General features: G+C 55.8%; 4 protein-coding genes across 4 annotated transcripts; 1 reads left to right on the top strand and 3 right to left on the bottom strand.

The window, feature by feature from the left end:
- Positions 1-2,252: 2,252 nt before the first annotated feature.
- Positions 2,253-2,643, bottom strand: DICSQDRAFT_22381 (uncharacterized protein; the record flags this gene model as incomplete). The annotated part of the gene is made up of 2 exons (XM_007362316.1): positions 2,253-2,489; positions 2,542-2,643. Coding segments are annotated over 2 exons (339 nt in total), but the record flags the coding sequence as incomplete, so codon positions are not given.
- Positions 2,644-6,017: 3,374 nt separating this feature from the next.
- On the bottom strand, positions 6,018-9,660 carry DICSQDRAFT_99797 (DNA helicase). The gene is made up of 15 exons (XM_007362317.1): positions 9,536-9,660; positions 9,058-9,481; positions 8,918-9,005; positions 8,842-8,862; positions 8,440-8,791; positions 8,320-8,381; positions 8,108-8,265; positions 7,948-8,058; positions 7,796-7,889; positions 7,540-7,747; positions 7,372-7,487; positions 7,130-7,318; positions 6,931-7,050; positions 6,775-6,868; positions 6,018-6,700 (listed from the first exon to the last, which is right to left on the bottom strand). Exons 1-15 carry the CDS (start codon positions 9,558-9,560, stop codon positions 6,174-6,176), a joined length of 2,589 nt encoding a protein of 862 aa, XP_007362379.1. The 5' UTR covers positions 9,561-9,660; the 3' UTR covers positions 6,018-6,173.
- A 186-nt stretch (positions 9,661-9,846) lies between these two features.
- Positions 9,847-11,713, top strand: DICSQDRAFT_52457 (uncharacterized protein; the record flags this gene model as incomplete). The annotated part of the gene is made up of 5 exons (XM_007362318.1): positions 9,847-9,889; positions 9,939-10,100; positions 10,258-10,453; positions 10,515-10,962; positions 11,015-11,713. The coding sequence occupies 5 exons, from the start codon at positions 9,847-9,849 to the stop codon at positions 11,711-11,713; spliced, it is 1,548 nt and encodes a 515-aa protein (XP_007362380.1).
- Positions 11,714-12,078: 365 nt separating this feature from the next.
- DICSQDRAFT_99800 (S-adenosyl-L-methionine-dependent methyltransferase) lies at positions 12,079-14,364 on the bottom strand (the record flags this gene model as incomplete). Its single annotated transcript, XM_007362319.1, has 11 exons — positions 14,304-14,364; positions 14,037-14,135; positions 13,832-13,980; positions 13,523-13,777; positions 13,361-13,469; positions 13,064-13,301; positions 12,855-13,000; positions 12,728-12,792; positions 12,589-12,669; positions 12,350-12,532; positions 12,079-12,290 (listed from the first exon to the last, which is right to left on the bottom strand). The coding sequence occupies exons 3-11, from the start codon at positions 13,965-13,967 to the stop codon at positions 12,079-12,081; spliced, it is 1,425 nt and encodes a 474-aa protein (XP_007362381.1). The 5' UTR covers positions 13,968-13,980; positions 14,037-14,135; positions 14,304-14,364.
- Between the last annotated feature and the right edge of the window lie 39 nt (positions 14,365-14,403).

Consider the following 14,403-nt stretch of genomic DNA (forward strand, 5'->3'; position numbering starts at 1 on the left):
AACGGATCTACGGCTCTCGGACGTCCGTAGATTTCTAGGCGGGGTTTGAAACAGTCTGTGGATCTTGGGCGCTAAACAAGCGGCATGTTCTGCTCATCATCAGCACGTGACTGGAGTGGCTTATGTCATGTCTGTATTTGGCATGCAGTTCGCTTTGTCATGATGGCTCCTTCCTTTCTCGTGGTCACGGCACCGTATGCCGAGGTCTACGGACTGTCTACGGCCTGTTAGAGATTTAGAAAGGGGGGTCGGACCCCCCTCCTAGATTTTGACGTCCGTATCCTAAATTTCATCAGCGGAGTTCAGATCTGGTGTCGGCAACACTGCCCCTTGCCCAAATCGGTCTGTTTAGAGATTTACGGACGTCCGTAGAGCCGTAGATAGCTTATGGAAAGTCATCCAGTAAGTCGCGAGTACAGCGTCGGGACCATGGCGTCTGACAGATGTGTGTCCGACAGCGCGCGACGGGCCAGCCCAGCCGGTGCACCGCACCGCGCACCTCGGTCGGATATCGCCTGAAGATCGGGCTCGCGCCGCCCCGCTGTGCTCCTATGTAATCATTACCGATCTCTCCAGCTCAAGCCCGAGAGGAGCCCGGGCCCCTGGGCGCACTCCGGAATCTCAGCCATCTGCCAACGTCAGCCGGGGCGCCACCAGCTGCGACTCGGACTGGCACCCTCTGGCACCATGGCCAGCTGGTCGTCGGCGATCAGGCGCAGGAAGTAACGAAAATAGTAGCTGGCAGCTGAGCACGCCCGCGGAGCGCGGCGTGCCTGTCCGGATCGACCCCGTGTGCTGCGCCGCCGTCAAGCAAGGTGAGCGTCGAACGTAACGTTAACCGCTAGCCCTGCGCCGCCCAGGCAGGGCTGGACGACGGATCCGCACCACTCCTCGTATGCGCAGCCGATGACAATGATGAGGACGGCCGAAGCCAAAGCTAGCCTCGCCGGACGACGACGGTAAACGGAGGCAATGCATGCGGTGCCAGACGGCGTTCAAGTTGATTCGTTGTGCGGCCAGGGCTGGTCCTCATAGCTAGGAGCCGCGGAGCCGCACCACGCGACCTACATTTCACGGAAGAAATGACTGCCATCAGAGACGTCTTCCGAATGCGGACCTGCAGAGCCTGTCCAGGCACGCCAAACACAGTTAAGCCAAACACTAGAAATCGAGCATGAAGCTTCACATAGTGGTGCAAGCGTAGTCTAGAATACATTGGGTACACCTGTATGATAGCGGTAGGCATGTGCATAATAATGCCTACGGCTGGTCTTAGCATCAGCGCACACTGGGACGGGATGGATAGTTATGTATAGTAAGAGGAGAGATAATAAATGTAAGACTATAATGCAGCAAGGATAGCCGTACAGCAGCGTGGACATGCAGCGAGACCGGAGTGAGTTCGAGAGACGGAGGTTAGGGATGAGGCAACGCTCAAGAGCCGAGGACGTCGTAGTGCAGGCTGGGCGCGAGATCGTCGAGAGTGGTTGGGCGGGAGAACGGGTAAGCAGACTAGGATAGCGATACATAGGATATAGACGACAGCTCCAGATGATCCCAGAAAGTGAGAAATATCTGCGACGTCCATGGGAACCAGCACAGTAGCGGTGGGCGTCTTCAACAAGACGAGTCACGGAGCGCGCTCGCCCAGGACATTAGTGCAGCCGGGGATATCTCCGCTCTGCGCCCCCAGGCAAATCGTACTCCGACAGAGGCGCGTCGACCACGTTGAGGAGCGTGGACTGCGACATGCGGGGGGCCGGTGTCTGCAGGCCGTTTTGCGACGCCTGCATCTGGTTCAGCAGCGTGCGGAACCCGTCGGGCTCTGTGATGGCGCGTCGCTGAAGGAACGGAGCCAGGTCGTTCGTGTCGCCCGCACTCGACGATAGCGATGGCGGTAGTGTTGACTGCGTCGACGGATGGCCCGACATGAGCGGATGCGAATAGTTGTATGATCGCCGCCCCTCCGAGGGCAGGTACCCGAAGGACTTTTCATCCGAGGACGTAAAACCTTGAGCCGATGGGAAGATGTCATTTGGGACCGAACGAGGTATTTGTGGGAAGAGATTGTTGTGCGAGGCATGAGAGGAGGTGGAGGGGAGGGAGAAATTGGAGGATAACGACTGGTCCGAGCCCTTGTCGCCGAATATGTTGTCGCTCCAGCCGGCAGGGTCGAGCGGGGGAGGAGAAGTTTGTGACGGAGCAGACAGACCTGAAGCTGAACTCATGGGGTCGGGGGACATCGAGTGGCCGCTTGCAGAACCGGTCGATAATGGCGACTCGGTGCGACTTAGAGGAGGCATGGGGGCGCCGGAAGCGGGGGAGGATAGGAGGCCTGAAGCCGTGGCAGATTTCGACCCAGAAGCCTTGGGCTTGTCTTTGCCGGTCGGGCCCTTGCCGAGAGGAGGGCGATTGGCAGGAGGGAGGCTGAGGGCGGCGCGAAGCGTGTTGTTCTCCTCTTCGAGTTCTGCAACTCTATTTTCGAGGGCCTTGGAAGGACGATCAGCATGGATTTGCAATCGAGGAATCTGGGAAGCGCACCTCGAGGTGTGCAGCTCGTCTAGCTCGGAACGCTCTCTGAACGTCCCGTGCGCGATTAGGGGGCAGGTTGTCGTTGCGCTTGCGGCCGCGCTTGGAGGACATGGTGTCTGGGAGGGGCGACGTGATGGACGGAAGATGGTGGTCAGGGGGCTGCGGGTGCGGGGAAGGCGAGTGTGGATCCGGAGGCGTCGGGGACAGAGCAAGTGTTTAAGACAGAGGGTGTAAGCGCCGCCGGCTGAGGATAGGATGAGAGCATGGCATCCACCGTTGTTTGGACACTTCCCGGCGGCGATATTCCATTTTGATGGCAGTGCTCCCCCGCGCGCCTCGATCAACCGTCTCTCCTCCTCCTCCCAGCAACGGCAGCGGGCAGTCCGCCTGGCCATCCTGCACAGTGCCACGGCCCCCATCAGGCATCACCACCGAGGTCTCAGGCGTGGGCGCGCGCTGTGCACGCCTCCGCAAGTGAGCCACATTGGGTCGCCGACAATGTGCACCTCGGCGCCCCCCGTCGCGAGATGCCAGGACTGAGTTGAATTCGAACGCCCGCGCCCACTGCAAAGTATTCCGCGCTTCCGAGCTCGAGGATCCTGTCGTGACCGAAACGTTTTCGCCGCTTCCGTCTACTGTAGCCTGTGTACCAGGCCTGGTGTTCTCTTCTCTCCCACGCCGCGCGCTGCTGGCTGCTTCTTTCTGCCCCGCGCGCTGCTTCGCGAATCGGCTCGTCGAATCAGTACTCCCGCAAAGTCGGACTCATCATGACCACCGCTATTTCGTGAGCGTGGACGCATCGCTCCACGTAGCCCATTCTCCGATCTCAGGTCGTGCACACATAAGTATCAGAATATAGCACGTAGCAAGTCGGGAGGCTTGCCCCGCCGAATACAGTGGAGACAGCGTGATCGGGCGGAAAGCGCCCAGGCTAAGTCAAGCAAACTTTGATCTGTATCTCAGACACTTCTCCCCGGGCAACACGGGTTTCCCTACGGCATCCTCGAGGCACCGGTCTTGTGCCCTCCCTGCCGCAGAGCTCTCCTGATTACATCATTCTGTCGCCCTTTCGCTACACGCATGCTGTGCCCGAATTTACTATCTTGGTGTCTCGACACCCCGCGCAGGGCGCCACGGAAACCAAAGGCACGCACTGACGAGGTCCTCCAGCCTGTGCGAGTCCCCTTGTACTCTACGTAGGTGCCCATGTCTGCTGCGCTGGGCGGTGGCCACGCGACGCATCGCCTCTGCAGTCCGTGAAACAGTAGCAAGGACGGCAACAACGCGCTTGGGACCTCTCGTAGTGCAGGAGGCAAGTAGACACCACATCTCTACATGCTTCTGCAAGTTTTCGCACTGATAGCCTTCCTACAGCTCGGCATCGCTGTTGAGTATCGGATTTGGCATCTTGCAGACTTCATGTTGTTGTGTCGAGCAGGGTTATGTCGTGTAGTCCGCCCACTGGGGCTCACTCCTCGCCACCGTTCGGCCGCCAATACCCGCAAGAGTCGCCGGCGAGTGTTAGAAGCCTAACACGATGATCGACGCAAAAAGCAAATACGTACGGGCTTCTACCGGCGTCTTCTACGGCTTCTACGTAGGCGCGCGCCAGCTGGGATTAAATGGCGAGTGCTGCGCGGCGGCCGCCATACGGTTACGGAGCCGCCTTGCCACATTTTATTACCAACTTGCAGCACGCCGATGTCGCCAGAGGAGCATTGTCTGGCAGCCATCTCGTGCACACTTCACTTTCGTGGCAATTGAACGAAACGCCGGCGATGCGCTCGCCGACGTGCCTGCGAGAGTAAGGAGTCTCATCGACTCCGGGTCCAATTGCAGCGGTGAGTTATCGACTGAGATATGTCGTCCTGGGACTTTCGATTTCCTTGTACCTAGCTGAAGTACCTAGCTGATGTATGTCAACTGCAAGCTGATCTCCAAGGAAGCCAACTCCGATGGAGGATGTCGAACCGCCGCAAGGAGAATACGAGAGGCCGATCGGGGACTCGGAATGGTGCGCATTGCACTTGCTTACTACGCAACCGAAATGTCCCAGACAGAAACATATCCATTATGAATTCTGTATGCTGACTGGATCCATTGCGTTCGCACCTCGTTCGGTTGTGATATTCAATATTTACGAAGACACTGAGAGGAGGTGAAACGTCCCTCTACACGCGGGGGCTTGTCTCGGATTCGACCATATGTGGTACCGACTACCCTGCCGTTGCAGCTTTAGATTCACGGTTCTCCCAAGGCCACAGGGCGGAGTCGTTACTCACGATTGCATCTTCCTTCGCCTCGCCCATAGAATGCCGACATGCTGCCCCGCGTGGGGCGGACACCGAATATGAACTTCGACTTGAATGAGGTTGGTCATCCCCCTCATCGCATTCGCAACATGATCCCATGCTGCTACCGTGACGCCTAGGCTATTGCGTGTAGGGTACGGGGTAAGTAAGTAGCACTGCAATCACTGTGCGTCCCGTGTCCCGTATTTGAAATCCGGGGGCCGACATCACAGATTGGTTTGCGAGATCGCTCTCCATTACATAGCGTGATGCTCCTCGTTCAGCCGGTGGACGGGACAGCGACAGATCCACATCGGGCGTGCAACTGCAACTTGATTTTTCAATCGAAGCCCGGCAATTGGGGCTTGCCCAACCTATACACGCGAGCCCTGCCGCCGGCGAAAAAAATGGCCGGATGACGGGACGGATTGACCGGTCCACGTTTCACGCAGGAGGCCGCCGGGTTTGGCTTGCGCTTCTACAACTCGTAAGCATGCCGTATACGCTGAAGACGCTGTCTTATGTATAGATAGACGAGCCCGTGGCAAAATTAGTCTGAGTATGGACAATAGCGTCTGCAAGCTGGAGGAAGGAGGGTTAGATCAGTGCGATGTTCGGGGAGAAGGGCAGCTCCGTTATGGCATGCTTCTCATCAATGCGCTCGTGCACTCCTCACCATGAGGTCGTCGTCGGATCGTGCTTCCATCGTCCTGTCGCTAACGGAGCCGTGAACGCTGGTAGCGGGCGCGGTGTCTAGGCGTTCAAGCATTCACTAGAATCCTTCGTCATCAACGGCCGGGACAGCAGTCGAGAGACTATATCACTTGTGGTACTCGCCTTGCATCCTCTATATTTTGCTGAAGCCAGGCGCCTTCAGAGGGCGGGAAGGCTACGAAACTTGTGCCTCTAGCGAGTGAAAGACGGAGGGATTAATATGTCGGGTGTCGCGGCCGAGTACGACAATGAGCTATGCCCGAGGCACATGTCCGGAGATGCGTTCACCCTCCTCACGATGAGGCCGCAGCCGTGGACCAACAACCTCGTTAGTTACGCCACAATGTCATCAACATACCTTTTGTACTTGATTGCGGTTAGCATGGTATAGCCAGGGGGGTCCAATGTAAAGTAGGCTAGTAGCAGCGCTTGCTGCAAAGGCGTCAGTCTTCCGAGATGATCAAGTGCCGGGATATCCAAGGGTGGTGAGATTACAGGAGTCCGTAACATTACTACGAATACAATAAAGTACAGGGAGCTATCACTCAAGGTCCTTGAACAACGAACGGAAGGAGCACCACCCGATGACCGTCAAGACAGATTTATCACCGAACGTGTCGGCATACCACACGAACATCAACCCTTGGAGGCGGTCCTAGCCTCCTTCCGCGCAGCAGCCACATCCTTGTCACGCTTAGCGAACAACTTGTGGCGGGGAGCAACTTCACGCGCGAGCTTTCTGTTGGCTGACTTGTTCTGCTCCACGTACGACATGTGTTGGGCCCCGCTGAGCGCGGTGAGTGAGCCTGTGGTACGCTGCACGGTAGGAGCCTTCGACGGCGTCCCGAAGTCCTTGGATGTGACGGTGCCCTTGAGGTCTCCCTCACTGGCGACAACGTCTGTTCCGAGTTCAGCTTCGCTCTCGTTGGCGAGAAGTACCGAGGACAGCAATTCAATCTGCTCGTCGCGCGACTTGTAGACGAGCCCCGGCAGGTCGTCAAGGCCGTCGAGATGAGTGATGACCTTGAAGGCGTAACCTTGGTCGATCAGGAATTGTTGCCGCTTGGTGCTGTAGAACATCTCCTGGGTGTCCTTGGAGACAAGAGAATAGAAGAAGGCGTTGAACCCCTCGTCGTTACGCCTCTTCGCACGCAAAATGCGCCCTACGTTGATCATGTCAATCGTTGCGACACCACGGACATACCCGCCGACGTCCGAGAGCGACGAACAGACTTACCAAGCCGCTGCGCTTCCTGCCTACGGGAGCCGAAGTGCGAGGAGATTTGTATGAGACAGGTCGCCTCGGGTAAGTCGATCGAGGTGTCGCCGACCTGCAGACGTAAACTCGTACTCAGCCAGCAGCCCGGACAACTGATCAATTAGTGACCGTTACCTTTGATAGGAAAATCGTGTTCACTTCAGGACTGTGCTGGAAGTGTTGAAGGATTCGCATCCGCTCGGTCTGCCCCGTACCCCCATGAATATAGAGCTTCCCGAGCTTTTTCGCGTACGCCTGTGATGTGTCAGAGCGAAGCGTGTATAGAAAACGCTGAGAAAGCCGCGCTTGACAGTAGAGCGTGAGAAGTACGTACCTCGAGAGCAAACACGTTATCCGAAAAGACAATGATTTTGTCCCCTCTGTCCTCATGGTACTTGATGAGGAACTGGCACGCCTGAAACTTCCTAGGGTTCATGCAATACAGAAGCATGCGTTTGCGCGACTGTTCCCGCAGGTATTCACGGTAGAATTCGGGGGTCATAGGGCACCAAACCTCCGCACACTTGACGGAACACATCAAAATCACACAATTTGAAAAGGCTCAGGGTAGCTTACCTGAACATTGGCAATATGCCCCTTCGCTGCCAGCTCCATCCAATTTGCCTCATACAGCTTCGGACCAATCATGTAGTTAAGGTCGGCAATCTTATCGTCCTCACGAACCAGTGTTGCTGGCATGGAACGTAAGAGCAGTTGCTTCACACCAGGAGTGTCAATCCTCACCTGTCAGCCCCAACTTGGAGTGCGCCTTAATGGTCGAAACCACCCGTCGGAACATGACGGCGGGTACGACATGCACCTCATCGAGGAGGATGAAACCCCACTCGCGCGACGTGAGGAACTCCATCATCTTTTTCGACTCATGAGAACGGTTGCCGGTGTTAGCCACCATGGAGTAAGTAGAGACAACGATGCCACTGTCCCCAGCGAACTGAATAGCGGTCAGAACGAGCGCTGAGCCTCGCATAGAAGACCTCACCTTCTCCTTCTGATCGGCTGTGAAGACGGCAATTTGCTTGTCGGTGATATTTGACCACTGCATGAATTGTTGGCGCCACTGCATGACTGAAACCCTTTCAACCACGAGGTTAGCGGCCAGTGATTACGGGCAAACTGGTTTGTCTCGCTCACGATGATGTACAAAGGACGAGGCACGATTTCTTGATCGTGCAAGCCGCGGTAATTCCGACTAGCGTCTTGCCGGCACCACAAGGGAGAACGATGATGCCAGACCGCGCGCGTCTTGACGGATATGAGCCTCCAGTCGGTGACACATAGCTGTAGAGCTTACCCGTTTCCAAACATCTTACTGAGACTAGTCTCCTGGTACGGACGAATGACAGTAGATGGCTTGAGATCGATCTCTAGGTTGGCATTGACGGTATCGTTGCGGAAGTCGTACTCTTCTAGCATAGGGTATTCCAGGTCATTGCATCGCTTCTTGACCTCCTAGAAACTACGATCAGTACACATGGAAAATGACAAAGGTATGGACGACCCCACGTCTATCTTTGCATCATCAATCTCAAAGGCGTGAACGTTATCATCATCCTCTTCCACCTCATCTAGGTAAGAACTTTGGATCAGATCAACGACCGGACGACACACCACGAAGACACCTACCATGTTCAACACCGACAACAGAAGTGAAAAGCTCTGCGTCGGTTTTCCCACCAGCCCCCTTGCCATTCGCCAGCTCTTCTTTCTTCTTCTCTGCCTCCTTAGTGCCGGGAATCACGAGGTTGCCTTTAACAGGGGCTTTTGAGGTGGTGAAGGTCGCAGCACGGATGCTGTTGTCCACGGGTGCAGAGTGGACGCGGGCCTCCCGTATAACCCTATCTTTTAGCAAAAACTGCAGCGTCTCCGGGTGACTTGACTCGACGAAGTACTTGTTATGCTTCAGGACAAGCTTGACCTTGCCATACGACAGGGTCCTTTCCCGGATGAAACTGTCGAGACTCTCGGGCACGGGTACCTATAAAGTATCAGCAAGGCACCATGCAAGCTTATCTGCGGCTTTCCCACCTTGGAAAGACGATTCAGCACCTTCCGTTGCGCCGTCAGTACGATTGCACTTCAATGAAGATACGGAGGCACGGACTTCTATGATGTCCTCCGTCTGTAATCCCACAGAAACAGCGGCGTATAGCGAGTAGGAAGTGAGCTTGTATTCGTGGATGAACGCGGGTCTGTGACAAGTTGTAGTATCTGGTATCTACCCTAGCAGGACAACATGCATACCTGCTGACCGGCTCAGCAATGGCGACAAGGAAATCTTGTGCTTGCTCCGCAATGGGGGAAAACGCCTCTAGGATGATGTGACCATCTTCGGGGCTGATCCAGAGCGGGCGCGAAGCGTGGTCAGGCTTGAGATGCAGCCAAGCGAAGTCATGGTCCTGGAAAATATGCGAGACAAGGGCATCCTGCTGTCTTCTATGGATACTCAAAGTCGACTCGTCCTTTCCCTCCGCAATCTCCCTCTCACGTCTTGCATCCGCCAACTTGCGAGTGAGGGCAGTGAAGTTGATGGTGGCGCCACGGGGAACAAGTGATGTTTCAGGAGGAGACTCCATCTCGACGGCTTCAAGGTTGTCAACATCGACATACTCGTCGTTATCCTGACCCTTCTTGGACCTCTTTGCAGGTTGCGACACGTCTGCAAAGCCTGAAGAGGGTGACGGTTAGGGTGGCCGGACGCGCGACAGGAATAGCCACGCACCTTCTGCTGCTCGCTTACTCGACATTTCGTTCTCCCTTCGGATGATGTCAGCACAGAGTAGCCACACCAAGTCTCCGTAAAATTCGACGATGTCGCAAGAGGTGGTGGTCAATGGGAGACGTCGTTGCTATATTGTCGGTGAGGGACCACTCCTCCACTTCAGCCAGAGTTGATCAAGGTGACTGAGATGCCAAATTAGTCAGCATTGAGTCGGAGCTCGAAATGATGGCCTTGGTCCACCGCAGTCACCGGCACTTCTCCTCGACTTCTCCCACCACATCTCCGAGTCCCTTCTCAACCCTCGCCCGGAAATGTGGAGACCAGCAACTCGCGAAGTTACGGGCACGAATGACAGTGAGTACTTGCCAGATCGTTTGTTGAAGTTGTCCTGACATCTGTCTAGCGCCGTTGGGCAATCGTCGGAGGTTCGGTCTAGCACCTGTTGAAGAAACTGCTCCCCCCCAGCTAGCGCAGCCTTCGCCGTCGGCCTATCCTCGTCCTCAACCCCAAAATGATAGAGAGAGCTCGCGGTCAGATCGAGACACTCCTCCTGCAAATGGTGCTGGTAAGTACGAAGACGTTCGTGGCGGACTCATCCTGTCCTGTTCTTGCCTTTCAGCGTAGCCTGTCTGGTGGTGAAATATTGCTTGTTGCTGATGTGGTGGCGCGCTGAATGACTGACAACGAGACGTTGCTAACCTTCGATTCATATCTCACTTTAGCTACTGACCCTAATGCTCCCCGCAAGCGACGCAGTCGTTGGGGAGATGCGAAGACCGAGATTCCTGGTCTGCCCACGGCTATCAACGCCAATGGTGTCTCGCAGGCTCATCTGGATAACTACGCCATTCACCTCCGACTGGAGGAGATAAACCGGAAGTTACGTCTCAACGACTTCATTCCGCCTGAGCGCGAGCGGTAAGCATGTGGTTGATGTCCGCTTTGGCGTTATCCGTTGACCTCTGTTCACTTTCTACAGCTCTCCTTCACCTCCCCCCACGTATGATGCTCATGGTCGTCGTACTAACACTCGCGAGGTCCGCTATCGCAAGAAGCTCGAAGAGGAGCGTATCAAACTCGTGGACCGCGCCATGAAAAATGACCCGAACTTCCGCCCTCCGGTCGAATACCATCAGATGAAGAGGTCCCAGCGTCCCTCTGAGAAGGTCTACATCCCCGTCAAGGAGTTCCCAGAGATCAACTTCTTTGGACTCCTCGTCGGTCCCCGTGGTAACAGCTTGAAGAAAATGGAGCGAGACAGTGGAGCGAAAATTAGCATTCGTGGCAAGGGCAGTGTCAAGGAGGGGAAGGCCAGACCAGAACAGTACGCCGAAGATGCCGAGGAAGATCTTCACTGTCTTGTTACTGCTGACTCTGAGGAGAAAGTCGCCACTTGCGTTAGATTGATCAACAAGGTCATCGAGACTGTGAGTTAGACGTCATTCTCTACGTAGATCTTCGCTCACATCAGCACCGTAGGCCGCTTCCACTCCCGAAGGCCAGAACGATCATAAGCGGAACCAGCTGCGGGAGCTCGCGGCGCTTAACGGTACTCTCCGAGATGACGAGAACCAGATATGCCAAAACTGCGGTGGTGTTGGTCACCGCAAATACGACTGTCCAGAGCAGCGTAACTTTACAGCGAACATCATTTGCCGTGTCTGCGGTAGCGCCGGACACATGGCCCGCGACTGCACAGTCAATAGAGACCCGAACGCGGCGCACCTCGGCGGCGGCGGCGGCGGTAGCGGCCCCCCTCCCGGCATGATAAAGGGCGGTTTCGACTCCGAGTATGCGAGTCTAATGGCCGAGCTAGGAGAGACAGGGAAAGGGTCCGGAGGAGATGGTGGACGGATGCCGTGGTCGGGAGGAGCTGGGCACGACATCACTGCAGGCGGTTCGAGCATCCCCCCGTGGCGCCGCCCCGAGGTCTGGCAGAGCAGCGCACCAGCAAACCCCCAAGGTGGTTTCGGCAGGCCTCCGCAAGGTCAATTCGGTGGCTATGGAGGCGCGCCGGGTGGTGGGTATGGCGGGGGAGCCCCTGCTTACGGCCAACCGGGTTATGGGCCCCCGGGTGGCTCTAGCTACTACCCTCAGCAGCCATCTCAGGACTACAGCGCTGGCTATGCCCAGTACTACCAGAACCAGTATTCTCAGATGCAAACCAGCAATCCCTAGCACCCCCTTTCACTAACCTAATAACGACGCCTCCCCTATCCTGATGTTCCCTTACGTCCGCGACTCTATCGATGCCTCACAGCTTCCCTCCGCATACGCAGCCCTCGTTGTTGGCCCCTCTTCCTAACGTTTGACAGTCATGTCGCAACAATCAGTATCCTGGTTCAGCACCCTGCGGTCATCCTGCGCGCCGACAGGATCGGGTTTGTACTCATCGCCTCCTAACCAGTCGTTCCATCAGGACGTTCGATTCTTGCGTTGTAACTCACTAGGTCTATAATCGCCTTGTTGTATCCGAGCACATAAAAACAGAGCGTTCACAAGTCTGAGTGTGAGCACCCGAAGTGAAAGTACAACGAAGTCTGCTACATGGTAGCCGATTTGCTCTTTTTCTTCCGCTTCCTCTTCGCTGCAGGCGGCCCTGAGTCTGCGTGGCCCACTGTCTTCCTTTTCTTGGGGTTCATGCTGGTGCCCTGCCACTCGTCCTCCGCGTCGTTCGCGCGTACGAACAGGCTCACAAAAAAGCCGTTCGTGCCATCCTCACCTGGGGAGCATCGGACGAGCGAGTCCGCGTGGACTGTTGAATGCGTTCAGTCGGTGGACTTTACATGGCTGATCACCCGGGTCTCGACTCACCTGGCTCGTCCATCTCGTCAGGTATACCTCGACGATGCCATGCAGGCAGGATATCTCGTTTCGGCGCGAGCTTGAAGTTTCCGCTGATTGCCTCCTCTGTCTTCAGCGCCTGGCGAACGACGTGCTCATTTTCGACGGCGTGTACGCTGCACGTGGAGTAAACGATTCTCTGCACGGAAGGGACTGTAGCGGTGAACGTTGAGCTTCTGCACTCGCCTGTACTGGGGTGGGAATCTTACAGGCCATGGCATGTCGGATCATCTTGAGCTGGAAGGCTGCGAGCTTGTTCAGCCGCTCCGAGTCCCCGTCGTCCTCTTCTTCTGCAGAAGAGTGTCACAAGTCAGTGCCCTGAGCATCAGAAGCCGTGATGGAACCGACCGTTATCGAGTAGATGGTCCATGCGATTCACGATCCCGGATCCACTGCACGAAGGGTCAAGCAGTCTCCGTGCGAGGTCAGCACGCCGCAGGGCAGAGGGCATGGGGAAGGGGACGGACTAGCTTACATATGCGTAGCGCGACCGTACTTGGGATCATTGGGAGAAACGGTCAGGAAGTCCAAGTTGACCGCCTCGACGTTGTTACAATGAGCCTTGGCAAGCATTTTCTTCAGGGTCGAGAACCGCTTCCGGTCGCGCTCGAACGCGTAGAGCTTCGTAGCGACGGAGCTCAGCATCTACCGCAACGCACGGCGAAAAGCGCAGCGCACGCTCACCTTGCCCTTGTTCTGCATGATCGCACAGAGGTGCGACGCTTTGTTCCCTGGGGCGGAGGTCGCATCGATGACGACGGCGTCTTCACGCGCTGGAGGCGAGAGGACGTGCGCTGGGAAGCAAGACGCCTTGTCCTGTAGAATGATCTTCCCCGAGGTGTAGAGGGAATTTTCGGTGAACCGTACGCTAGGGTGGAAGGCGAACAGGTTGGGTATGTGCTGATCTTGCTGGAACGCCTTACTGTATGGGGCCTAAGCTGAGGGAAAGGGCGTAAGAGGGTGTACGGCGTGGGGACTTACGGGAAAGAGAGTGGATCCCCTTCCTGATACCCTCGTTCATGGAACGTCTCCAAGGCATCCGCGACTGTCCAACACGTTTGGTTGACTCGAACGTAGCGAGGTATCGATGCTGGTATCGAAGATGGGCGACGAGGGTGGAATAACTTAGATGAGCGAACTCACCAGCTCTAGCATCATCGGTTTGCGCTAACTCTGCTGTCGACGTTGCCCCTCGCTTGATCTTCACCCTCTGAAACTCGCCATTGAGTCTTGTGCGATGTCTGAGCACCGCTTGCTTGATAGGTCCATCTCCAGCCTGGATACCCTTGGCCAGGAGGAGGTCGTGAACGAGTACGAGTGCAAGGTTGCGCGAATTGATCTTCTTCTCTTGTTTCAAGAGCTGTGCCGCGTCGATGACCTCGCTAAGCACCTGCTTGTCTATGTTCATGAGACCTGCAAACCATTTAGACGATTACCATGAAGCTGCCTCACATTTCAATGTCTCGATCACCAGGGCGGCCGTCCTCTTCCGGTTCTTTTCGGGGACGGACGCCAAGACACCCTTTATGGATCCTTTCTTCGCGTCCAACTTATCAAGCACGCTGACAGCTTCGAAGTAGAAGTTCATAATGGTAGGTGTTCTACGACAGGGTATGAGACATGAGCCTTGACGTACGGGAGACGCAAGGACACGTGCGAGTTTCGAAGCAAGTAAACAATCCCTCAGCCAAAGCGCAAATCCAACTCTGTTCCGTGCCCTTCGCCTACTACCTCGCGATGAGAGATATACACGGTCCTGTAAAGCGAGAGTCAGCAAGACAGTTCTAATCATGGAAAGCGGTTGCACGGAATCAGGAGTAATGTGTGCGTCACGCATGGGGAGACCCATTCCGACAATGTAGATAAGTATTGTAGAAGCATCATGTAGAAATGAAAGGTACGCTCAACAGATGGTGATACGTACCCCTAAGACAATACCCCTGGAGGCCACCCACAATGCGACAGAGGAGAGTGATTTGAGTCGTTCTGGGACGAGACCGTAAGTGGTGGAAAAGAAATTTGAT

The sequence above is a fragment of the Dichomitus squalens genome, assembly GCF_000275845.1.
Source record: "Dichomitus squalens LYAD-421 SS1 unplaced genomic scaffold DICSQscaffold_4, whole genome shotgun sequence".
NCBI classification, from domain to species: Eukaryota; Fungi; Basidiomycota; class Agaricomycetes; order Polyporales; family Polyporaceae; genus Dichomitus; species Dichomitus squalens.